The sequence below is a fragment of the Pan paniscus genome, chromosome 16 (genome assembly GCF_029289425.2).
Source record: "Pan paniscus chromosome 16, NHGRI_mPanPan1-v2.0_pri, whole genome shotgun sequence".
In the NCBI taxonomy this organism is placed as follows: domain Eukaryota; kingdom Metazoa; phylum Chordata; class Mammalia; order Primates; family Hominidae; genus Pan; species Pan paniscus.
The window spans coordinates 80,139,517-80,164,799 of NC_073265.2; the positions used below are offsets into that span (position 1 = coordinate 80,139,517).

Consider the following 25,283-nt stretch of genomic DNA (forward strand, 5'->3'; position numbering starts at 1 on the left):
AAGATTGTGCCACTGCACTCCAGCCTGGGCAACAGAGTGAGACCCTGTCTCAAAAAAAAGAGATCCTGTGTCCTCATTGCATCTTGCCAAGAAGCACCTGATGTCAGTTTGTCCCATTATTTTTCAGGTATTTCAATATATTATTCTCTAGAATAGAGTATTCCATTGTCTGAGATAAATCTAGCTTCCCTATATCATAGTGGCTATTTTTCTTCCAGCCCAGAAGTTTTTCCTTGGTAAGATAACTTTATTTTGTGAGTTTATAGATTTGGATTATAAAAATAGATCGGAACTGTTAGACTAATTTGGCCCAGAGATTTTATGAGTCCACTTGGGAGAAATAGGAGTAATTCTCAAAATCAAAATGAGAAAATCCATGTTTAACAAAGAAAAATTAGTTTTTAGCTGAAGGAAGTCCCCTATAAAAACATTGTGTCACAGTATTCCTTTCACAGTAAGCTACCAATTTTATATGTGACTCAATTGACGTAAAACTCTGTTTTAAATGAATAGTATGTGAGGTGATCGATATGTTAATAACTTGATTTCATCATTTTGCTATGTATACATATATCAAAACGTCATGTTGTACAGTGTAAATATATACAATTTTTCTTTGTCAGTAACACCTTAATGCTGGAGGGGATGGGAGAAGAAAATCTGTTTTCTATATTTCACAAGCATATCTGTTGCACAATGTATACACATTGCCTCATTATGTGAGATTTATTGGCCCAGCCTAGGATTTGGCTTTTGACAACCAAAAAGGTTGCCCTTTGTGATGCCAGTCTCAAAAATGTTAAGAACGTACCCCAAGCATCTCTTTAAAAAGGATTTTGGATTTATTGACCATGAATTTATCTAGAATCTGTTTCTGCTTTCATTTGTACCATTTAGGGACTGATGATTTGTATGTTTTCCACTTGTATTTACATAGCATTCCTTTTTTCCACTTTAACTCAGGGGTTACACACTCTGAATGTCTAAAATGATGAGTCAGTGAAATGGTTTGTGTGTAAGGATTCATAGTAAGAGAGTGGGTGTCCCATCTACAGGGAGCAGCCATGCTCAACCTCAGCCTGAGATGAGTGCGGCTCATTGTGGCCAAGATATTTTGATTTATGGGTGGGTGCGGTGGCTCATACGCCTGTAATCCCAGCACTTTGGGAGGCTGAGGTGGGCTGATCACCTGAGGTCAGGAGTTTGAGACCAGCCTGGCCAACATGGTGCAACCCCGTCTCTACTAAAAATACAAAAATTAGCTGGGCGTGGTGGCGCACATCTGTAATCCCAGCTACTTGGGAGGCTGAGGCAGGAGAATCACTTGAACCTGGGAGGCGGAGGTTGCAGTGAGCTGAGATCACGCCATTGCACTCCAGCCTGGGCAACAGAGCAAGACTCCATCTCAAAAAACAAACAAACAAACAAAATTCTGACTTTTCCCTAGAATCCTCAAGTCTGAATTTTCAAACATTATGAATTCAATCAAAAATTTTAAAAGACACTGTGCAGAACAAATAGGTGCCTCGTGGCTTGCCAGTTTCTTTCTTTAATATACCTCTTTTACATTTCAAAGTGTCCTTTCTAGTTTTCTGGGATTTAGTATATGAGTTCACCGTCTTCTGATTCTCCTCCCCCAATTGCATGACAACTTTTATTATTCTTTCAGCTTTCCTCTTAACACACTACAGATTATTTGTCATTATTTTATGGTTATTATAAAGAAATAGTTGCATATACTACTTTATTTACCTTGACCCAAGGCCCACTAATGTATAATAAGTAAAACTGTAAAATCGGTCCTTTCATCTCCTGTTGTTATCAGTTGTTCTTGAGGGTGAGTGTCAATTTCATGGTTGGAGGCCAACTCTTCTTCCCTTCTCTCTGCAGCCGTCATTTCACCAAGCTGATAATGTTCGGGGAACCCGCCATCACGGGCTGGTGGAGAGGCCATCCAGGAACCGCTTCCACCCCCTCCACCGAAGGTCTGGGGACAAGCCGGGGCGACAAATATCCTTTTTTACTCTTCAAAGGGAGTGTGCATTCTGAAATGTTTGAAAAGTTTTCAGGATTTATCTTCCCTGCAATTCTCCTTTGGCCTCAAAATCTTCATTTATCTGATTAAAGGAGGCAATACAAATAAATGAGTTGGAAACTAGAAACATCTCTGCAGTCAACATTTGGAAACATCATTGTAGGTGTTTATGAAAGCATCAATAAAGTTCAGTTTAATGAAATAACAACAAAAACAACCTGTAATTCGGTCCCATTGCAGGGTGTTCTGAGCATTTTCTCCAGAAATTGGCCAAGTTAGAGTTAAACCTGACTTTGAATCAGGTTAGAGAGACTTAGTCTCTCTAGCAAAAATGGACATAGAGATATGTGATTTATTTGTACTTCTTTTGATCTGCTGACCTGCTTTTGGAACTTACAGACAAAATTTCATATGATTTTCTATTTGTGATGTTTCAAACTCAGTAAGTGATAACTAAAATAAACCTAGAATATAGGAAAATCTCATGCAGTGATGTACAGTCACACCAAACTCTGCTGTTAAGTAGAAATAAAGGAAAGGAAATGGTGAATTCACCTGACAGTTTCATTTAATCAGTCCTGTTTACGGGGCGGCAGTGGTGGGTGCAGCTGTGTGACCAGCATTGTGCCGAAGGCTTTGGGGAACAGAACTGAGCTGGATTTTTTGGGAGAGGACACAGAAGTGTGCCAGGAGGGCCCGTGCTCTCACTTCATTCTTCTCAGTACTCGGGCTCGGGTGGAGGAAGGAGAAGAAAGGCGGGGTGGGTCTCGCTGCGGAGAGCTGAATTCCTGGCAGTGATGGTAGAGTTGGCTTCACAAGCCTAGAAACCAGGAAGTGGGGGCAGGGCACTCATGTTTACTGAGCACCTACCCATGCCAGGCGCTGTGCTGGGTAATTTATGTGTCATTTAGTCCTCAAAAACTCACTGAGTCGTTAATTTTTTTAACCCTCATTTTCTGATGAGGAAACTGAGTGTGTGGTGAAGTAACCCAGGATTCAGACCAGGCCCAGCTGATGGCCCAGCCTGTGCTCTCCCCTCCCTATGCCACCTGCGACCACTCGCAGTGATGAGGACCTTGTACAAGGGAGCCAGGAGTTGTGGGGGCACTCTAGGGAAACCCCAACTTTTCTTGCCTTCAAGCTTCTTGCAGTTTTTAGTCTATTTGGAGGCAAGGATAATGACCCCAGGGAATGTTTTTCTCTCCCCTTTCTCCCGCCCCCAGGAACACACCACATTTGGTCCACAGAAGGACTGACTTCTGATTTTGTATATTACGTGGCTGTTATCAAGGAAAGTAAAGATGATAAATGATCTTGAGAATCTATTCTGGAATGTGTGATAACTTTGACATTGAATGAAAAAGGCAAAAGGAAATGGAGGCAATTCATCAGCAAATTTGTACATGTCAGGATGGAGTGGTACATCCAACCGTTGTCCAAATTGCCAAGAATATTCAGGCAAAAGACTTGGAGTGTTTCTTTGATTGATTTAACAATGTATTTTTTTTTGGCTGGGCATGGTGGCTCACGCCTGTAATCCCAGCACTTTGGGAGGCCGAGGTGGGCAGATCACGAGGTCAGGAGATTGAGACCATCCTGGCTAACGTGGTGAAACCCCGTCTCTACTAAAATTACAAAAAATTAGCCAGGCTTGGTGGTGGGCACCTATAGTCCCAGGCTGAGGCAGGAGAATGGTGTGAACCCGGGAGGTGGAGCTTGCGGTGAACCGAGATCGCGCCACTGCACTCCAGCCTGGGCAACAGAGCAAGACTCCGTCTCAAAAAAAAAAAAAAAAAACCAATGTATATTTTTTCAGTTCTCAGTTCCCTCTTTTTCCTGTCAGTGCTCTCATTTCTATATATTAGATTAAACATTATGCTATATATGCGTGTGTGTATGTATGTGTGGCTATCTCAGATACTTTGGAAGTACGGTCTAAATGTATAAGCATGCATATAGTTTTACTAACCAAAATAGAGGAGGGAATTGAAGAAAAAAGAGGAGAATGTTTATTCACTTATAAAAATTATTTGTTAAGTATGTGCTAGTGGTCAGACACCGTTTTAGACATTTTAATTCACTGTAACAGTAAACAGCATGGTCCCTGACCTCAAGTTGCCCAGGGTTCAGTGGGAGAGGCTACTCAGCAAACAAGCAGCCACGGCAGGTATGGCGTCTGCAGGGAGGCAGCTCAGGGGCTGTGGGAGCACGTCGGAGGTGCAGCTTGAACCAGTCTGGGGAAACGAAGAAGGCATCCTGGGGGAACATCTGAGGCTTGAAGGATAAGAAGTAAGAGAATAAAGTGTTCATTCAGCAGATCTTTACAGAGCCCCGTCTCTGTGCCAGGCACTGTTCTAAGCACTGGGGACCCAGTGATGAATAAGGGAGGCATACTTCCTGCTTTCTTGAGTTCACAGTCCTGTGGGAGATGACAGCAAACAGGCAATAAGAAAGGAAAATGGTTTTAGATGGTAATGAGTGAGATTTAAGAGAGTAAAGCAGTTGGGAGGTATGTTCCAGGCAGAGGGAAGAGAATGTGGTGCAAAGTCCTACCCAGAAAGGGAGATGACTTCTTGTGTTCAGGGGACCCTATCTCTTATGACAGGGTATAATCTGGCACTGTACGGATCAACTTGAGAGCATAAGCAAAGCTAGTCAACTCCTAAAGGAAGGAGAAACAAAAACCAAGTTGATATGCAGAGAAATTAAAGTTGTTAGACAGTATGAGTCAGATTCACTGATCATGAGCCATGTCTCTGTGGTCTCCTAAGCCCCTAAATTGGGGTCCTGGGACTGGACATCGGTTGATGCAAAGAAAGTTCTTTAGCCCAGTCTCTTCTGAGGAATCAAGGGTCCGTGAAATGGGATGATTTTATTTTGGTGTTAATCTATTCCACTTGGAGGAGGAGGGCTGTGATTCCGTCTTTGCTTTCACGACCTGCATTCTGTTGGTTGTGAAATAATCTGCTTAAAATTGTGGCCTTGAACATTTGTCTATGACTTTTTTAATGAAGTTTCTTCATTTGAAAGTATAAAACACTAGTTTGAATCTTTGTTAGAACAAAAGGAAAAAATCAGAATTATCTTATTATAGCTGTTTCTTGGCTTGGATGTTATTTAAGACACACTGGCTTAGACAAGGGTTTTAAGGGTTCACTCCTATGATAGGGTGATCTCAAATAAAACGAACATTGTTTAACAAATATTCTGGCTTCCTCTCAGAGTGGGCAGCCACAGCACGCAGAGCTCTGCCACAGGAGATTCCTTCTGGAGTGGGCTTTGCCCTTGGCATGGGTGGCCACACAAGACCAAGGCACAGCTGCAGCTGGGCCCTGGCCTAGCCCCACACAGGCAGAGGAGAGGCACTGCCAGGGCTTGCTCCTGGCTGGGGGCCTGGGCTCGGGCACTTGGAACAGAAGCTCTTCTGCCCTTCTGCATATGTGCAGTCTGTAGCAGCCCTTCTTACTCCCACTCATCAAGGTTGGCAGACGTGCCGTGTCCCAAACACCATTGCTAAACTTCTGAACTATTAACATAAATTTATAGCAAATAAAATATTTTCTCAGCCTTGTGGGTAACACACTCAGAAAGAAGGAAACGTGCTGAAGAAACGTAGGAAATGCCTTCCTTGAAAGGAAGTCAAGAGTTCACCAGCGTGAAGGGTCGTGAAGAGATGCCTAAGACCTACTAGAATTAGGAATGATTCTCCTCTCTGGGCTGGGCCTTGCTTTGATTCTTTTCATCATAATGAGATGAAAATGTTAGGACATTGGTTTATAGGACACTGTTTCTTTGAGATGCATGGCCTATTACATTTGAGAAACACCATACTCTGTATCACCTCTTGGAGCCTGACCGTATATATCAGGGCTCTGAAAAGTCCTGCAGTTAACAAACTTCTTATCTTTAACCCAGAATTTCAAAACTTAAGTGATCACAAAATCCAACTTTTACCTAACACCCGTCTTATCTTGAAGGACAAGGAAACATTGGTCTTTAGAATTTTAAGGGGGAAATATTCTGACTTCACAATACCACATGCAACCTGTTTGCCTCTCATTTACTGAGGGAAACAGGATGTTCTTATAAATGCGAGGACTCAGAAAGATGCCACTCATATCCTCCCTTCCAGTTTCACTTTAAGATGTCTTCTAGTGGGACATAGTTAGAGGTAAAGGGACAAAAGGAAGTAGAATGACAATAAACACATGGCTGAGAAATCAGGAAGGAGCCAAATTGTGGCCAGTTTTCTATATTAAATCTGACCCTGAAACTTGTCTTGGTAGGTGGGTTCTGTTAACCAGACTCCGAGTCCACTTACCCCACCAGCTACATGGAAGGTCTCAGGCCTGCCCCACAAACTGTGTCCCTGGCAGAACACAGAGTTCCAGAGCAGGAGAGAAATGACTGGCTTCCAGGCTGCCCCGACAAGGCAGTTCCTGAGCCCTGCCCAGGTACACTGACCGCATAGGGACGGGAAGCCAAGAGAAGGGAACCCTGGGCCTGCTCACCCAGCCGCAGGTCAAGCAGCACAAAGAAAGGGACAGGGCGGGTCTTGTTTTCAGCTTCTGTGGCTCAGTAACCCCACCCACTGGTAAACGGGCCAACTGATGTCCTCTCTTATCAGCCCAAGAAGAGCTGCTCCCCTTCCTTTGGTGAAGAGTAAGAACTGTTCCCTCTCACACTCCACAGGTTGAGAGGAACAGCAGTCCCTGTGTTGATGGATTGAGGCAGTAACTCGAGGAGGAAGATTTTCCTGCACAGAACTGCAGAGGCTTGGGGAGAGAGAGAACACACTGGGATGACTCTGAGATCCTAACCTGAGTGTCTTGGTGGACGGTGGCCTCACTAAATGAGATGGACTATAAGAAGAGGAACAGATTAAGGGGACAGTGATTGGTTGGATTTTTGGTAGAATTTGAGCTGTCTTGGGTACTTTTGGCAGAGAACTTGAGTAGGCAGTTGGAAGTATGCACTTGGAGTTCACAAAAGAACTGTTGGGAGCTGGAGGTGTCGATTTATGAGTTACTGGACTGTGGGTGACAGTGGGGCCGAGGGAAGGATGCGATTGGCCAAGGCGAGCATGGAGGACAGGGGCTCTCTACCAGGAAGATGGGCACTGGCCCTGAGGCTCTTAGGAAGCGCCTCCTAAAGCTCCTGTGCCCGGAGGCTCCCGCCACCCCCTCCACCTGCTCGCACTCTGCCTGGTGCCCAGGGATCCTGAGAGCATCCTTTGCCTCTCAGAGCAATGCAGGCAGGTGTGGCCTGAGGCTGCGAGGCCACAGGACCCCAGGGAACATCAGGACGGAAGGCAAAGGGGCGGAAAGGAGTGCACAGAGGGATAAGAAAAGATCCATGTGAGTGTGGGGATTTTTTTTTTAACTTTAATTTTTGTTTCCGTCCATTGCAGCCACCTCTTCTTTGTTTATCTTTTTCATCATCCCTCCTCCCTGCCTTCCTTTTTTAATGTGGAAATCTTCCTTGAGCCAAAGGCTTCACTAAGCTTAACTAAGGAAGCAATGGAGGAGGCGCTGATGTGGTTGTTAAAAGCCCTGTGACCTGTGCTGCCCTTCCGCTGGCACGCTGGTACCTGGCAGGGATGCCAGAAATGTTTCTTGAGTAAATGGTAAATTCAAGTTTATAAATAAGAGTTTTTCCCTTGTCTCGAGGTTGTTACTTAGGGCATGTCAGTGTTGTGGAGTAGTTTAAAGCCACCTGAATGAAGTTTTCTGAAGTTTTCCAAAGAACAAATAAACTTCTAGATTTTCCTTGCATTAAGTATAAGTGTATAACATGAGTGGTTCTCTTGGGTTTTCAAATATCCACTAAATTAGATGAGAGTGAAAATTAAGAGAGCTCAGAGGTCACATCTTTCAACTTTTGATGCCTCAACCTAATTATATTAAAATTTTCCAGGAATTTACTATATTTTCATGTTGTTAATATCAGGAAGGTTAAAATGCTAACTTACACCTCAACATTGAAATCACCAGCGTTTGATGATTACGTGACTATTACACCACTGCATTCTAATTTGTATTATCAGTACTATGAAATCAGAGATACTGAGTTTAAAGATGGCAGTGTACTGAGAAAAATGGTAAACTTCTACTTCCTGAAATTAAGCGTTTCTGAACAGAGATTCATCAAATCTGCAGAAAAGAGAAAGGCAGATAACCGTAGGTTCTGAGGCTCGGTGTTTCCTCCCTAATGGCTTTGCCAACAGAAATACTGACAGGTTTTGTCTGTCACGGGCCTTCCTATTTATCACCTTTTCCTCTCCTACCTCCTACTGTGGTCTTGCCTCATCTGTACTTCATGTACCTTAAGCCTAATAGTGAATGTTGAAGAAATGTCTCTCTTTGGAAATTATCTGTTTTATTTTATTGATTTAAGGTCAAATTAAGAAATAAGACAATGAGACTTGTCAAAGAAAACTAATACGTAGAAGATGAAACTTGCAATCCTAATGCCTCTCCTGGCAAAGAAGACATTTCCTACCAAATCACTAAGAACTCATGAGAGCCTCCGTTTTCCTAATTCCAGATTCTGTATTTATTTGAGCTGCCCAGCCCAGGCCTGCAGGATAGGGCCCCACTCCATCAAGGCTCCTGTTTCCTCCTGAGCCCGAGCAGATGATACCTTCTCTTATAGCCTCCATCCTTCTTCCCAGAACACTCCAGGTACTATTTTCTATTTTCTGGGGGCATTTGGCATAGTTCACTGTTTCCTGAGAGGCAGCATAGCTTAGCGGAGAGCTCTCAGGCTTTGGTGTCAGTGATTTGTGGGTCTGACCCCTGATCCACCAGGCGTGCTATCTGATCTTGGATTTCTCAGCTCTTCTAGAACTGAGCCTCAGTTTCTTCAGCTATAAAATGGGGAAAATATCTGCCTCTCAGGATTGAGATTAAATAAAGTGTGAACTCAGCACAGGCCTGGCACACAGTAGGTGCTTAGATATCTGTTTTCAAATTTCTGTCTTAATGTGTAGTTTGTATCTTCTTTATTATTTCCACCTTAAGAAATAAAAGTTTGGGATGAAAAGTATTATTGGTAACTGCCGAATGTATATTTAATCCAGGAGACAAAAGGAATGGGCTTGGTTTGGGTGAGTGATAAGGAGGCAACCTTCCACATAGGAGGTGAGAAAGGGGAAATGGCCTTAGCAAAGGCAGAGGGGCAGGAAAATACAGGCTGTGTTTGTGGAACTCAGAAAGCTGGAGGGAAGACAAGAGCAGAAGAGACCATTGTCCCCAAATTGTGGATCACCGCAATTACTAAGCCAGTAAGTTTTGATTTTGCCTTTTAGGCTGAACAAAATCATTGAAGATTTCTTAGCAGAATAATATGATTAACAGTGTCTTCAGAAGGCTATTGTGTGGGAACAATTAACTAAACGAATGAAAACAGCGCCCCTCTGCTCGGTGTGTAGTGCAGCATCCCATTTGTGTCTCCGTGCGTCCAGAACATGCTCCAAGGCATGCTAGACCCAGTGAACAACACAAGACTGATAAGACAGTGCCCCCAACAACACTGGAAAGTTTACCTTTCTTCACACATCTAATGCGCCTCTTTTTTGGTTATAAATACCAGGAACCGCCGGGCGCAGTGGCTCACACCTGTAATCCCAGCAATTTGGGAGGCCGAGGTGGGTGGATCACCTGAGGTTCAGGAGTTCAAGACCAGCCTGGCCAACGTGGAGAAACCTTGTCTCTAATTAAAAAAAATACAAAATTAGCTGGGTATGGTGGCGCATGCCTGTAATCCCAGCTACTCGGGAGGCTGAGGCAGGAGAATTGCTTGAACCTGGGAGGTGGAGGTTGCAGTGAGCCGAGATTGCGCCATTGCACTCCAGCCTGGGCCAAAAAAAAGAGTGAAACTCCGTCTCAAAAAATAAATAAATACCAGGAACCCACCTTAACTTAAAAAAAGAAAATGTATTGGCATATGTCACTGGAAGCCCAAGGGCTAGATCCAAGGGGTCATACAATGTCATTGAGACCTACCTCTGTGGTACCACTTCTGAGATGACTTCAGGCATAACAGACAGGCTTTCTCCAAGGCAAAGACCCCCAGGTTCAGACGGCCCTCGGGCTTACCAGCCCTATTGGGGCACTCCTTTTTTTCCACTCAAAAGCACTCTCCTTGGTTCTGTTTGCGTCGTGAGCCGATCCCTGAGCCAAACACTGTTTCCAGGGGGTGAAGTACCTAGACTAGAATCCTGGGCCTGGGTCCCTCACATGTGGCACAGAGGGAATGGCAATGTTACCAGATTTGGAGCTAGAGTGGAGACAGTTCCTGAAAACAAAAGTTGCCGGACAGGCAAAAAATAATAAACACCCCACAAAAAATCATGCAAAGAAAATACCGGTTAGAAGACAGCAGAATAGACTTGTCCTCAAGGAGGGAGATAAGAGAAAGCATGAAGGAAGAGCTGTCAGGTACAGGGATAAGGAACCAAAAACTCAGTTGTTTAACTCTCTGTGAGTCCACCTTGTTAATTCTGCTTCATCTTTCCATTAATTTTTATTTTTCCTTTATTAAAAATTCTACTTTGATGGTAGTGCTTTTGGAGCCAATTATTCCTCACAGCCTCTGGATGAGAGTTGGCCAAGGTAAGCAAGACATACTTTAAAAGATATGATGGGCATGTGTTATTTTTAGATAATTTCACTTTATCCACTTTGAATGTTGTTTAGAAATTTCTAATATAAAGCATAGAATCCTGTTTTCTCTTATAACATTTAATTTCAGTGGGAGGATCACTTGAGACCAGGAGTTTTGAGGCTGTTGTGTGCGATGATGGGGCCTGTGAATAGCTACTGCACTCCAGCCTGGGCAGCATAGCAAGACGCCATCTCTTAAAAACAAACAAACAAACAAAACAACAACAACAACAACAACAACAAAACACCTTATTGGCCGGGCATGGTGGCTTATGCCTGTAATCCCAGTACTTTGGGAGGCTGAGGCGGGCAGATCACAAGGTCAGGAGATTGAGACCATCCTGGCCAACATCATGAAACCCCGTCTCTACTAAAAATACAAAAATTAGCTGGGCATGACAGCACATGCCTGTAATCCCAGCTACTTGGGAGGCTGAAGCAGGAGAATTGCTTGAACCAGAGAGTCGGAGGTTGCAGTGAGCTGAGATCACGCCACAGCACTCCAGCCTGGTAACAGAGTGAGACTGCATCTCAAAAAACAAAAACAAACACCTAAGCATTTCCAATGATAGGCTAATATGAAAGTCTAAAATGAAAAGTTATTTAAAGAAGTCTAGATCTTCATATTTAAAACCAAATAGAAACACTTTTGGAATATATTTACCAGCAGAATACTCAGATATGGCATTCTTATGTTTGAGACTTAGAAAAATAAGCATCTTGGCCAGGCACGGTGGCTCATGCCTGTAATCCCAGCACTTTGGGAGGCCAAGGCGGGCAGATCACAAGGTCAGGAGATCGAGACCATCCTCGCTAACACGGTGAAACCCCATCTCTACTAAAAATATAAAAAAGTAGCCGGGCGTGGTGGCAGGCGCCTGTAGTCCCAGCTACTTGGGAGGCTGAGGCAGGAGAATGGCGTGAACCCAGGAGGCAGAGCTTGCAGTGAGCTGAGATCACGCCACTGCACTCCAGCCTGGGTGACAGAGCGAGACTCCATCTCAAAAAAAAAAGAAAGAAAAATAAGCATCTTTTCTCAGAGTGTCTTAGTAAGCTGCTGAAAAGGACAAAAGACTCTTAAAATGGTAATTTGCACAGTGTATTTGATTTAAGGTCTCTGAGTATTTTTGTACCCAATACAGAGGGTAACAGGAAATAGAATTAACTGAGAAAAAGCCCCTGCTGCATCTGTTGTGTGCCTAGTATCATTTTCAGATCACCAAGTCAGATTTAGGACGCATTTAAAATGTGTGTATCAAAAATATTTAGCTCTCCGGATTGAAGTCTACTCTCCATCCATTCTCTGGGCAAATACTGACTGAGAACTTACTGTGTATAATGTAGTCTGGATCTGGGAAAGGAAATAAAGATGGTTAACAGTGGGTCCCCACCTCAGGTAGGTTTTCAGCTGCCCTCAAGAATCTTGGGATCCAGGGTTGTAGAATAAATACAATATTTTATTACATCAGTAAAAGTCATCTCCAAACTGTTATTTTTCTTTTATGTATCCAAGAAATGTCTTCTGCTTTTCAGAGCACCAGGACTGGTTAGACTTAATATTTTCATACCCTGGGCAACTGTAACAATTCTATTCCTCTTCATGGCCATTGGTAGGGGAATGCAAAATTTTGCATCCAAGATTGCCACGGCGCCCCCTACATGCACACTGAACTCCTCATCTGCCCAGCTAGCTAATCCTGTGCCTTATGGGTTTGTAGTAGTTTTTATACTGGAAATCAGAGATCACAGGACTGGAAGGATCATGGAGTCTTACCTCATTTTAACAATGATGAGCAAAATGAGCGAGGTGTGGGGTATTTTTAAGTAACTCTTGCAGAGCGAGGTGAGTAGAAGAGCCAGTTCTCAAATGCAAGTGCTGAGGCCCTCCTTTGCTGTCTGTGGATTGACTTCTTTTCCTTTTATGTTGTTCTGGTTTTTAAAGGCAGCAGCCTCCTTGGAAAGATGAAAAGCATCCTGGGTTCAGGCTGACATCTGCACTTAACAGGTACATGGGTTGTTTCCTGGTAGGAGTAGATTTTAAAGCAATTTAACTGTCCTGATATTTTTTACATAGCATCCAGTTGCCAGAGTGTGTTTATGTAAGCTGTGTTGATATGACATGTTCAAAACAAAACCCACCATTTTTTGAGTGTCTACAGGGGAAAGTATAGAGCACACGAGGTCTGGGATGAGACTCCCAGGGTTTGCATCTTGCTGTATGACCTTGAGTAGATTTTTAAACTTCTGATTGCCTCAGTTTACTCATATGAAAAATGGAGATAATGCTACCTAGATCATGGGTTGGTTGTGAGGGTTGAATAAATAATACCTGGGAAGCATACGTGCTGAATAAACATCAGCTATTATCATGATCACTTTGGGCCAGACTCCAGGAGTGAGAGTTCTACCTCAGCCATTTGTTTTCAATCCTGACAACACCCTACAAGAATGAGTAGTATTTTCCATTCTAAAAGGTTAAGTGACTTGTTTAAGGGCCTTAGCTAATAGGTGAAGGACTAGGATTTAAAAAAATGCAGCTGAGCACGGTGGCTCACGCCTGTAGTCCCAACATTTTGGGAGGCTGAGGCCAGAGGATCGCGTGAGCCCAGCAGTTTGAGGCCAGCCTGGGCAAGATGGTGAGATTCTGTCTCTATGAAAAAAAAAAAGGCGTGGTGGCACGTGCCTGTGGTTCCAGCTACACAGGAGGCTGAGGTGGGGAGGATCACCTAAGCCCAAGGAGGTTGAGGCTGCAGTGAGCCATGTTTGCGCCATTGCATTCCAGCCTGGGCAAGAGAGAGATGCTGTCTCAAAATAAAAAAGAAACCCGATGAATGGTGCAAAATTTTAAATATACTCAAACAGAAGAGTTATAAAAGGCCTGTGGTGCCCATCCTCAGCTTCACTCATTATCAGCATTCTGCCAGTCTCTCCAAACCTACCTCCCACCTCAATCCCGTGACTGGCTAGTATAGTATTGTACCTTGAAATGTCTCCAGCAGTGTAAGGCCGACGAGAACCTTTTTTAAAAAACATAACCACGATGCCGCTATTACACTTAACAAAATTAAAAATAACTCCTTAATATAATTCAATGCCTGGTCTGTATTTAGATTTTCCCAGTTGGCTCTGCATTCGTTTGATATTCTCTTGAGTCTCTTTGAATCTGTAAAGAGGCTGGAATCTGAACCCAGGTCTCTCTGATCTCAGCGGCCACGCTTTTTCTGTTGCAATGTGGGTTCTGCCCTTGTCTGCCTCTTCCCTCCTCTGAAGCCACGTGGCTTCATAGCCACCTGAGGCTGTCACTGGAATGAACCACAAAGAAGCACTGTAGGCTAATGAAGTTGCTTACCGTAAAGTCCTTTCTATGGCCGACAGTTTGACCTTATGATGAGATAAATAAATAATCATCTCTTGCAACCAAAGCTGTGTAGACATTGAAGCTATCTGGGAGAATTTCAGAAATTTGCTATACATTAGTGGCTCCCACATTTTCTTTTAGGACTACTTTACAGTCTTAAAAAACATGGAGGCCTGGCGCAGTGGCTCATGCCTGTAATCCCAGCATTTTGGGAGGCCAAGGCAGACGAATCACCTGAGGTCAGGAGTTCAAGACCAGCCTGGCCAACATGGTGAAACACCGTCTCTACTAAAAATACAGAAATTAGCCAGGCATGGTAGCGGGTTCCTGTAATCCCAGCTACTTGAGAGGCTGAGGCGAGAGAGTCGCTTGAACCCGGGAGGCAGAGGTTGCAGTGAGCACCACTGTACTGCAGCCTGGGCGACAAGAGTGAAATTCCATCTCAAAAAGTAACACTAGTAAAATAAAATAAAATAGGCCAGGCACAGTGGCTCATGCCTGTAATCCCAGCACTTTGGGAGGCTGAGGCAGGTGGATCACCCGAGGTCGGGAGTTCGAGACCAGCCTGGCCAACATGGTGAAACCCCGTCTCTACTAAAAATACAAAAGTTAGCTGGGCATGGTGACGCACGTCTATAATCCCAGCTACACGGGAGGCTGAGGGAGAAGAATTTCTTGAACACGGGAGGCGGATGTTGCAGTGAGCCGAGATCACACCACTGCACTCCAGCCTGGGCAACAGAGCGAGACTCTGTCTCAAAAAAAAATAATAAAATAAAATAAAAAAAATATTGAGGCCCTCAAAGAGTATTTGTTTATGTGAGAATATCTATTGATATTAGAAATTAAACTGAGAGATTTTTTAAAGATACTAGTGAATTAAAAAAATAATAAGCCCATTACATGTTAACATAAATTATATCTTTTTGAAAAGAAACACAAAAAAAGTATTGAAAATAGTGGCAATGTTCACCTTTTACAAATCCCTCCAAGGCAGCTGGGTGGTCTGTGCCTGCGCTCAGCAGTGGGGGCATCACACCTCACGTGGCCGCTGGGGAAGCCCGCCGTGTTTGGGAGAGAGCGAGAGTGAAAAAACAGAGGACACTTTACTATCATTTTGAGAATAGTCTTGATCTTACCTTCTCCCTGGAAGGGTTTTGCAAACCACTGCTCTAAGTGATCCTTTACTTAGAAACAGCTACTCTCAGGTGGAGAAAACCTAGTGCAGCCACAGGCTAAACTGGCCACAGCCAGCTTCCGAGCTGGGAAGAATAGGAAGCTCTTAGACGGAAGCCATGAATCCGAGGCCCACCTCGTTGAACTTGATCGCCATGCCATCAGCTTCAGCATATAAGGCTATATGAGTCTAAGTTAAAATATTCTGGAGTGTGGGTGATCCTCAGAGGCTGTTAATTGATATAAAGAACTTCAGGTAGGTCCTAACCCCTTATTTGATGGTTGATTATAAATCAGTTATTCTTGCCTTCTTTCCTGTTGGTAATATTCAACAAAGACTATTGCATTTTCACTAAGGAAAACGGATTTTCAGCCAGACTCTCTCCTCCCCCTCCTTAGGACCAATTCTGATTCTGCTCTTCACACGAGTGCTCTGAGCACCAAGCCCCAGGACCCCTATGGAGGAGGGGGCCAGTCGGCCTGGCCTGCCCCATACATGGGTAAGACACACAGGCCACTGCTGACAGCAGCTGTGCTTGCTCATTCTGTCCTAGGAACCAAGGGAGAGAGAAGATGAAGTGGTGTTTGCGCTTCCCGGTTCAGTGGTCTTAGAGAGGCAGCTCGTGGCAGGGAAGCGTGTGTGTCCATGATGCAGTCAGGATGGATGGAGCTCCCAGCGTCCCCTGCCTCTGCCCTGCTTCCTCCACAGCACGCTCTCCCTCTTGGTGTCTCTTGGCCCTCTTCTGGGCACTCGTCATCTTCTAATAACTTCCTGACTGGTCTCCTGATTTCCAGTCTCACATCCCTTCAATCCAGTTTTATGTTAAGTTCCCCAAGAGTCCTCTTTCCCCACCCAGGATCTGAACAAACTGAGAAGTACAACTAGAAGTGACAGTCAGAGCTAGATATCACCTTTATTACTACTAAGACCAGGTTGGAGGAAGTGACTGTCTCTGTAGGTTGGTGGGCCTGCTGAGACTGAACCCCAGCATGAGGCTGACTCCCCCTGAGTGGCTGGCAGCACTGGCCAGTGTGGTCCCCTGGGAGGAGGGGTCAGGCAAGCCTGGGGGAGGGAGGGTGGAGCAGAGGCCTGCTGCCTTGAGATGGGGAAGAGGAGGTCGGGCTGGAACTGTGCATCACCTGCTCAGTTGCCCCCTGGCCACTGTGAGTAAGGGGATGGAGAGAGGCCAGGAGTAACCCGGAGTGGGGAAGAGGCCCACTCATGCCATCTCACAGCTCTGCTTCCAGAGCGAACCCAAACCTGATCATCTTGCTCTCCCACTTAAAATCCTCAGTGCCACCCCTCACCTTCAGGAGAAAGAGCCCAGATCTTCTTTGGAATGACATGAGCCCCAAGGCCTGGCTCCTGTCTGCCTCTCTCCCTTTTCTCTCTGCTCCCCCGCCTCACACCCAAGGTAGCCATGCGAACCACTTTGGATTCTACTAGTGTTTCTTCCTGTTCCTGTCTCTTCCTCTCTCTCTCACTCCTGGCCTTCCTGGCCAGCACCCTCTCCATCCGTAAGCCTCAGCTTGTGTGTGTCCTCATGTCTGTGGAGCCATCCTTGACCTTCCTTCCTCTCAGCTCAGAGTTATCGTGTCCTTCTAACATCCCAGACTGCTCTCTTAGCACCTGCAGTGCTTGGCTGCTTTTTTATGTGAACATGCATCTCTTTCTCTGCTCAGTGTAGATTTCTTGAAGGCAGCATCTTAATGGTCTTGTTCTCTCCAGCCCGTAGCACAGTGCCCGGCACAGAGGAGCCCGTACTGATGGAGAAGTGTGAAGAATCACACACTGGCTCACATGTGCACGGCATTTGCCAAAACACCTTCTCGGTGCTGGCACCTGACCTGTACATGAAGTGAGGCTGGTCATTCAGACACATTTCAAGCCTACCTTTCTGGGGTTTATAATCTAGAAAGAACAATGGTCTTGAATTATCCATTCCATATGCAGATTGACCCTTGCCCAGAAACTTTCAGGGCTGTGTATTTGTTCTTGAAACAGGAATAAATAAATCTTTAGCCAAGAAACCAGCTTTTCTGGTTTTCTTTGCTTTTTGGACAATTTAAAGCCTAAATGGCCTCTGTTCCTTCCAGGAGAACACTTATGATCGTATTTCTTTGTATATAGCAGGGATAGGATTGAATAATAATTGTTGCTATATTTGTTCTATTGGTGCAATTCAGAGAAGACTACATTTGCTTAAATGATTGTTTGCTTGTAAACTATGGGAGCTTTCAGAATTGGTTAGGGACATCTACCCATGCTTCCATACATGGGAATATGAAAGTTGGCAGTGATGTTGAAATTGATGTTGGAATTGGATATGGGTGCACTGCTCACTGCTTAGAGGAGTGGGGTGTGTGGGAAGAGGGATGAGTTTAGTTTCAGGATAGGTAGAGATGGGAATATGTAAACAAAGCCTAAAAAAAGCAGAGGCTGTAATCAGTGGGGGTGCCTGTGAGCACAGCAGGATCCTAATCTCCATGGACCGGGAGCCAGCTAGACAGACAAATTTTTACCCTGGAGCTCCTGCATTTCTGCCTCTGCCGTTCCTTCATTTACATTACCCTCTGCAAAGTTTACGCTTCTCTAGAAAGGGCCAAAGGCCTAGAGAAACAAGGCAATCACAGGTAATTCAAGTGAGGATTTTTTGAGGCTTGCATGCTAAGAAAAAGAAAGTAACTGAAGAAAGAAGTTACCTGAGCTGAAGTATTCATTCTTAGCGATGTAGCCTCTGAGAGAAGAGGTGAGAAATGTCAGAAGGGGTAAGTGAGGATGGAATAAGAAAAGCAAAGGAATGTAAACATTGGTCCAGGTAGACAGAGCAATGAGAAAAACAGGAAGAAAGAAAGAAATCCTGGATCAGGGTTCCTGCGTTGACTTGAGAATCGTGGTGGTCTCTCCTTTTCAAATCAGCAGTTAGAAATTGTTGGGCTACAATATCTGACAACCATGGAGGGTAGGCTGGCCTCCAACTCAGATGTCTGAACTGTGTGCCTGCTCCTGCAGTTGCCTTGCAAGTATAGCAGAACTCAGAAACACATCCTAATATGGATGTGTTTACATGGGAAAGCCAGTGTTTAAAATATTATTCAAGTCTCCAAGGATGGAAATTATTTCTGGAGAATTATATTTGTTGGTGGGAGCTATTTTAAATAGTTTCATGTATTTTCCTCCTGTGTTTCATTAAAGTTTTTCATTTTCTTTCCTTTTGGATTTTAAAAATATCAACTGGCTTTGCAAAAAGGTATTTCTTATAGGACCAACCAAAGAAAGATTTAAACAGTGATGGGAAAATATAATTGAAGCCCAGAACTGGGTTCTGTGTTCGAAGCAATAATAACTCTTCTTTCCCTGGGAATCTCTCCTGGGCAGACTGATGCAGCCACACTTTTTTGTTATTGTTGTTGCTGTTGCTGTGAGCCCATGAGGAGAGCATCTGCTCACGGCTTAACTACATGAGCAATAAACTATGATACATTCATGAGTGGAGATTTGTGTCACAAGGAGACAAAGCCTGATACATGTTGAGTAATTTTCATAATAGCTGTTGAGTTCCATGACAATTAGGCATAAATGATAAGCAGTTGGTATAAATGATAGAAATAAATTTTTATGGAACCAAACAGGATTTTTATAATTTCTCTCTTTTTGTTTAATTATTCAGAATCTATAAAGAGGGAATGTTGGCCATTTCCCTGGCAGCATGTGCAGCTTAATGACCATTTCACACATACATGCAGATAGGGAAGCACAGGACTCTGTGGGACATGTGCCCTGTCCCATAGCCTAGGACTGTCTCCGAACACCCCTCCTGTCATCGGGCATGTGGAGGAGGGACTGGGGTGGTCCTCTTCCTTTCAGGGAACAGTCTAGAGCTAAGGGGAGAAGAGTGCATAACAGTTGTCTTCTCTGCATCCAGGGCTGTAGATGCTGAATATTGCCATCTTTGGGGACCACAGTACTCAGCTCCTTAGGGTGGAGGGGGCTTGGCATGCCTTGGACCTGGTGACCTTTCACCTGCCAATAAGCTTTGACCTGCAGAGTTAAGGAGAAGGTTTACAATGCAAAGAACCTTGAAAGATGTAAGCCTGTTAATTGCATGGATTGGGCGGGGGTACAGTGGCAGGTACAAGCATCCCAGATCTGAAAAGGGGCAAAAAGAGTGTCACCCAGGGACAGGAGGGCCCAGAGTGGGGAGGCTGAAACACCAGAGGCCTCCTTTAGGACACTGGTTAAGGGGTCTTCCCCTTGCCTTCCCTTCTACTTAGCAAATCAAGGCTGTGTAGGGAGTTATTTTAGATTTGCCAGGCATGGGAGCACACAGAAGGAACATGGTCTCGGTTCCCTTAGTTAGAAGAGACCAGCTCTCGGTGGCTCTGAGGTTTCCTGGAACACAGTTGCAGCCTTGGTCATCGCTGTCCCATCCCTGTGGGACTGATAAAATTAGTGTCCTGTTTCCAGATAGCCAGTCACAACTCATTCCTTTTTCTTTTTAACCCTTTATTTGTAGTGCTATCTTGTGGGTTTTCAATTTAGTAGTAAAAATCCAGGCTTGGATATTTTGATACACGTTAGCTTGGTGCCAGTATATCAGTCATTGCCACCACCATCCTTCTGGTCACCGCAGCCCAGACCCTGAGAGTTGCATCTGATTACTCCCATTCCCATGCCCCTACGCCCATTCAGTAGCCGAGTCCTGTTCATTTTATCCCAGCAGTATGTCTCAAATCTGCCTCTGGTTTTCTGTCCTCACTGCCAGTATCCTACTTGGTTCCTGTTTGCCTTGGACTATTGCATTGGTTTTCTAGTCGGCCTCCCTGCCTTAAGGCTTTCTCCTTTTTTTTTTTTTTTTATTTTCTTAAAAAATGTTTATTTGGAAAAGTCAGCCTCTTACACAAGGTTTTGTATCTATACTTTTACTCTGTCAATTACAGTGGTATTTTAAATGCATTGAATATAATTCATTGAATGTCTATATCTTTCTGCCTCGATTTAAGTGATATTAGGTTAAAAAAATATTTACAGTTTTCATTCTGGTCCACCTTCCCTCCTTATCCTTATACTGAATCCATTTCTCTACTTCTCAGGTAAGTGAAAGGGGTCACAAAATTTTTAGGTTTGTGTGGAGAGTTTCAATCCACCTCCTACTCTGCTGCAAGAGCAGTCTCTGAAGCTTAACTCTGATCATGTCACTTCTCCAACTGAAACCTTCCATCCCCTACATCCTGCCAAATGACCAGCAGCCTCCTTCGGTCCAGCCCATCTCCCAGTCCTCCCACCATGTGCTGCAGCCACACTCTTCCATCTTCCTTCTCCTTCTTATCCTTCCCCAACCACCCCCCACTCCTCCTCCTCCTCCTCCGCCTCCTCCTCCTCCTCCTCCTCCTCCTCCTCCTCCTCCTCCTCCTCCGCCTCCTCACACTGGGCATCCCCTTCAGCTTCGCTTCCGGTTGTCTAAATCTTCCAGGTACTACAGCAAATTGGTTAGGGACATGAACATTCTGAAGACACACGGGTCAGAATTCTAGTCCCAGAACTTACTAGCAGTGTGATCTTGGGGATGATAATAGCATCTACGTCGCAGAGTTGCTGTGGGGATCCCATGAGATCACCTGTGTAAAGCGCCTGGCACGTAGTAAGTGAGCAGTCAGGTTGGCTGTTGGTTATCCTCTTCTTCACCATTATCCTTCAGTGAATGGCGCTTCAGGTGCCACCTACTCCATGAAGCCTTCCTTCTGTTCCAGTCTGAGGAGAGCATGCACTAATGGGGCTGTCACATGGGGTATCTGCCAGCCACTCAGGCAGTTTCACATGGTAGCCCTCAGTTGAGTCCTCATGTTTCAGGGACAGGTCAGGCTTAATAATTAAACCTCGAGTGACTGGTATCTTGATGATGAAGAGATGCTTCAACACGCCATACCAGATTGCTGTATAAAACCTAGTTTTTAGTTTTTAACAGGATAGTCACTTTTTAGTAATCAGAATGAAGTTCCCTGCCCTTTCTTAATATGAGGGTCTCAGGAAAGCCAAAATAGGAATCCGCAACTCCTGTCCTTTTGACGGTGCTGGTTGTAGAGCCACAGCTTCCACAGCTTTTCTCTCTCTGCACCTCAGTGTTCACCTGTTCACACTGCCTGTCTTTTGATGGGTTAAATGGCTGATGAAGTAAGAATGGGCCAAGGACCTTCTGCAATAGAGTCTCCTGAGACGACGATTAAAAATGTAGGCTGGGCGTGGTGGCTCACACCTGTAATCCCAGCACTTTGGGAGGCTGAGGCAGACAGATTACCTGAGGTCAGGAGGTTAAGACCAGCCTGGCCATCATGGTGAAACCCCGTCTCTACCAAAAAATAGAAAAATTAGCCGGGCCTGGTGGCACGCGCCTGTAATCCCAGCTACTGGGGAGGCTGAGGCGGGGGAATCACTTGAACCCAGGAGGTGGAGGTTGCAGTGAGCCAAGATCACGCCACCGCACTCCACCCTGGGCAACAAAGTGAGACTCTGTCTCGGGGAAAAAAAAAAAAAAAAAAAATGTAGATTCCTTGGCCGATTCTCACACCTTCTGAATCAAAATCTTTGAGGGTTGGGCCCAAGAATCTGCATTTTAGCAGGCTCACCCAAGGGCTCTTTATGTGCTCTAAAATAAACCTTTCAGTCACTTACTTAGAGTCTGGTTCTGTGGGCCTGAAATAAATTCTGTCTTTGTGTGTCTGCTTCATTTATCGACCTCTTCGTATTCCTGGGCACTCTTCCTGTTGCCCCTGGGCTCTGTTAAAATGTTATATCTTCTACCTGTGTTACAGAATGTGCTACCGTGTTACCCTGATCTGTCTTCTCACCTACACTGTATCACCCGGCCCCACCTAGCACTTAATGCAGAAACTTATTAAATATGGGTTGAGTGAATGGTTATTAGAATTTCATTCAAATTGTATAGACTAATCAGGTTAACCTATAGGTTAACCTTAGCCAAAAACTCATCTAAAATGTAAGTAAGCTATACTTAAAGGCTTAGAACTTTATAATAATGTATCCTGATTCTGTACTGAAAACTTATTTGGTATATTTGATTGCTCTTAAGGGAATGCTAAGATATTACATTCTTGGCACGGTTCTTTAGTTTTAGCTTAGAGCAATAGGAAATACTATACTTTGTCATCTGCAGTATAATTTATGGATTAAAAATACTTCATTCAGCCAGAATTTATTCCAAGTCAAAGTTTTAAAACTTTGTGAATAGCTATCTCATGTACCCTTTAAATTAACTTAGACTCCAGATACATCTTCTTCTTAAAATAACTTCACTGCATAAGAAATATATATAATATCATACAGCATGAAACTTCGGATTTGTTCCTGTAGACACCCATGGTAAGTATCAAACAGTGATGTAGGCTTTTTGAGTTACCTGCTCTTACCCCCATGATGAAGCATTTGGAAGAGAATTTCCATCTATACTTCTTTACTTTGTGGTTTGAATAGAGATTCTCAGGCTTTGTAAAAATTGTTCTCCTCTCAGGACAGTGACAGTAAGAAAATTTCAGACAGACAATTTTAAAGGAAAAGAAAAAGGAACCAAATTTAGTTTCAAATTAGCTATACCTATTTTTAGTATAAATGATAAAGCACCTTAAATGAAAATCAGTGTATCAAAAGTGCCTTAGAATTTTCAAAATTCTATTTCAAATCATAAAGAGTTACTGATTCATAAATTCATGAAAATGAAAGTACCACATAAAAGTGTTTTCTTTTTTTCTTTTTCCTTTCCCGCTAGGTTTCTGTGATGGTGAGAATAATGGACATGGGGAAGGTATGAACTGATTTTACCTACCTATATTGGAGTGGGATGCTGAGTAGTGGACATAACCTTTCAATAGCTTTACTAATAAATATTCATGTTTTCAGGACTCCCCCAAATGCTGACAACTGCTGATTGGCTTACTTTTCAGAGAGCCTCTAGAAAATTAAGGCTAGCCATGTTCAGGGCCAGGAGAAAGGAAATATGTGGTTGCATTACAAAGGTTCCTTTTTATCTAGGTCCCCACAGTCACAAGGTTGAGCAAGGAAGCAAAAATTGTAATCACATGAAAATATGAATGAATTGGCCTGGCACAGTGGCTCATGCCTGTAATCCCAGCACTTTGGGAGGCTGAGGTAGGTGGATCACTTGAAGTCAGGAGTTCGAGACCAGCCTGACCAACATGGTGAAACCCCGTCTCTACTAAAAATACAAAAATTAGCTGGGCGTGGTGGCACGTGCCTGTGGTCCCAGATACTCAGGAGGCTGAGGCAGGAGAATCGCTTGAACACGGGAGGCGGAGGTTACAGTGAGTTGAGATTGTGCCACTGCACTCCAGTCTGGCGACCGAGCGAGACTCCGTCTAAAAATAAATAAATAAATTAATTAATTAATTAATTGATCACTTAAACAATTAGTTATTCCAGTAGTCTACCCATTTAGAACGTCTTCGTTGACAGATAACAATGCCAGGAAAATGCAAATTGGTTATGAAATGAAAATGCAAACCTTACATAAGATACTGAGTTTCGTAAAGCCAATTAAAACATTGTTGGAGATCTATGGAAATGACACTCAAAGCCATTGACAAATGAGGGTCGGACACAGTTCATTTATTTACTCAGTACCAGGGACTGTTTTCTTTTCTCTAAATCTTTATAATCTGGAATTTAATTTTTATAATCTAAAAATAAACAACTAAATTAGGTTTATATGTCACAGAGGTGAGACTCTAGCGGGGACATGATGAATGAGGAGCATCTTGCAAGACGCACAGCTCTCTGTCATCATCCTGCAGCTCCTTTTCTGGGCAAGCCCTTTTACGCCATGAATAAAATCACAAAAAGTTAAAACATCAATAAACATCTAATCCACTAGAACAGAAATTAATAAATGGCTTCAAGGTTGATTGCATTCCTTCAGTGCTTCGAAGAATTCCCAACAAATCTTGGATATGAAAAGGGACTAAAAACAATGAACTCTAAGAAAACAGTCCCCATTAAGGCACTGGAGTCTGCCCCAACCATGTTCTTATAATCAACCTCTTTTGAGAAGTAGCCTTGAGCTGTGTGTGATGCCACCTTACTCAGTCCTTCAAACTTTTCCCAGCATTTGACAGTACCTTTCAGGGCAATTTTTATTTTTATTTTTTTATTTATTTATTTTTATTTATTTATTTTTTTGGAGACGGAGTCTCGCTCTGTCGCCAGGCTGGAGTGCAGTGGTGTGACCTCAGCTCACTGCAAACCTCCGCCTCCTGGGTTCAAGCGATTCTCCTGCCTCAGCCTCCCGAGTAGCTGGGACTACAGGCACCCACCACCACACCCGGCTAATTTTTTTTTTTGTATTTTTAGTAGAGATGGAATTTTGCCACGTTGTCCAGGCTGGTCTCAATGATTATCATTATATTAATGATTAAGTCAGGTAACATTTGAAGAAAAGAGAATCAACAAGGATGTTGACAAAATACGCTCTTCAAAAGAGAGTGATGGAAATATCAGGATTGAGAGAGACACCTGGGGACACTGACAAAGCATGGCCTGGTTTAGCAGAAATGACTGCTGCCCTGGTGGTACTGGGCAGGTTGCCTGAAGAGCATTGTATCCTCCCCTTACCGTGCTGTCAAATAAGTTAGACCCCTACCCATACTTAATTCATTCTAGAAGTCCACAACTGCATTTATATCATCAGTTTTATTAAATACAAGATAAACTTATTTTAGAGTTTTTGTTTCAAACTCTTTCCTCAAAATTTACTAGGAAAGTTTGGGCCCTGTTTCATGTGACTTCTTTCTGGGGTCCATTATTCTTGGGTACCCGGCCATCTTGTGTGGGGCTAAGACAGGATAGTCACGACAGTCACACTGGAGCTTCTGTGGCCACTGGAACTCAACAGCATTCCTGGTTCTGAGTAGTCACTGGTGTCCCTAACTTGGAATCCCCTTCCTGACATCAGATCACTTAACTCCTGAGGGCTGGCCCTTGTTTTCTGGTCTCTTTCTGAGAACAAAAAGTATTTACTTG

At 43.9% G+C, this 25,283-nt stretch overlaps 1 protein-coding gene across 7 annotated transcripts in view; it reads left to right on the forward strand.

Annotated features, from left to right (window-relative positions):
- CRTC3 (CREB regulated transcription coactivator 3) overlaps nt 1–25,283 on the forward strand; it is a 116,224-nt gene that overhangs the window by 62,484 nt on the left and 28,457 nt on the right. For 6 of the 7 annotated variants that reach the window (XR_004666687.3, XR_008621189.2, XM_034939425.3 and 3 more), the window contains exons 3-7: nt 1,891–2,010; nt 10,589–10,650; nt 12,644–12,706; nt 15,635–15,735; nt 23,017–23,052. Coding sequence is in view for 5 of the 7 variants with exons in the window: in XM_034939425.3 (XP_034795316.1) it covers nt 1,891–2,010; nt 10,589–10,650; nt 12,644–12,706; nt 15,635–15,735; nt 23,017–23,052 (382 nt within the window). In the remaining 2 variants the exon portion in view is untranslated. The remainder of the gene's footprint in view (nt 1–1,890; nt 2,011–10,588; nt 10,651–12,643; nt 12,707–15,634; nt 15,736–23,016; nt 23,053–25,283) is intronic. The other variant, XM_034939428.3, reaches the window with a different exon arrangement.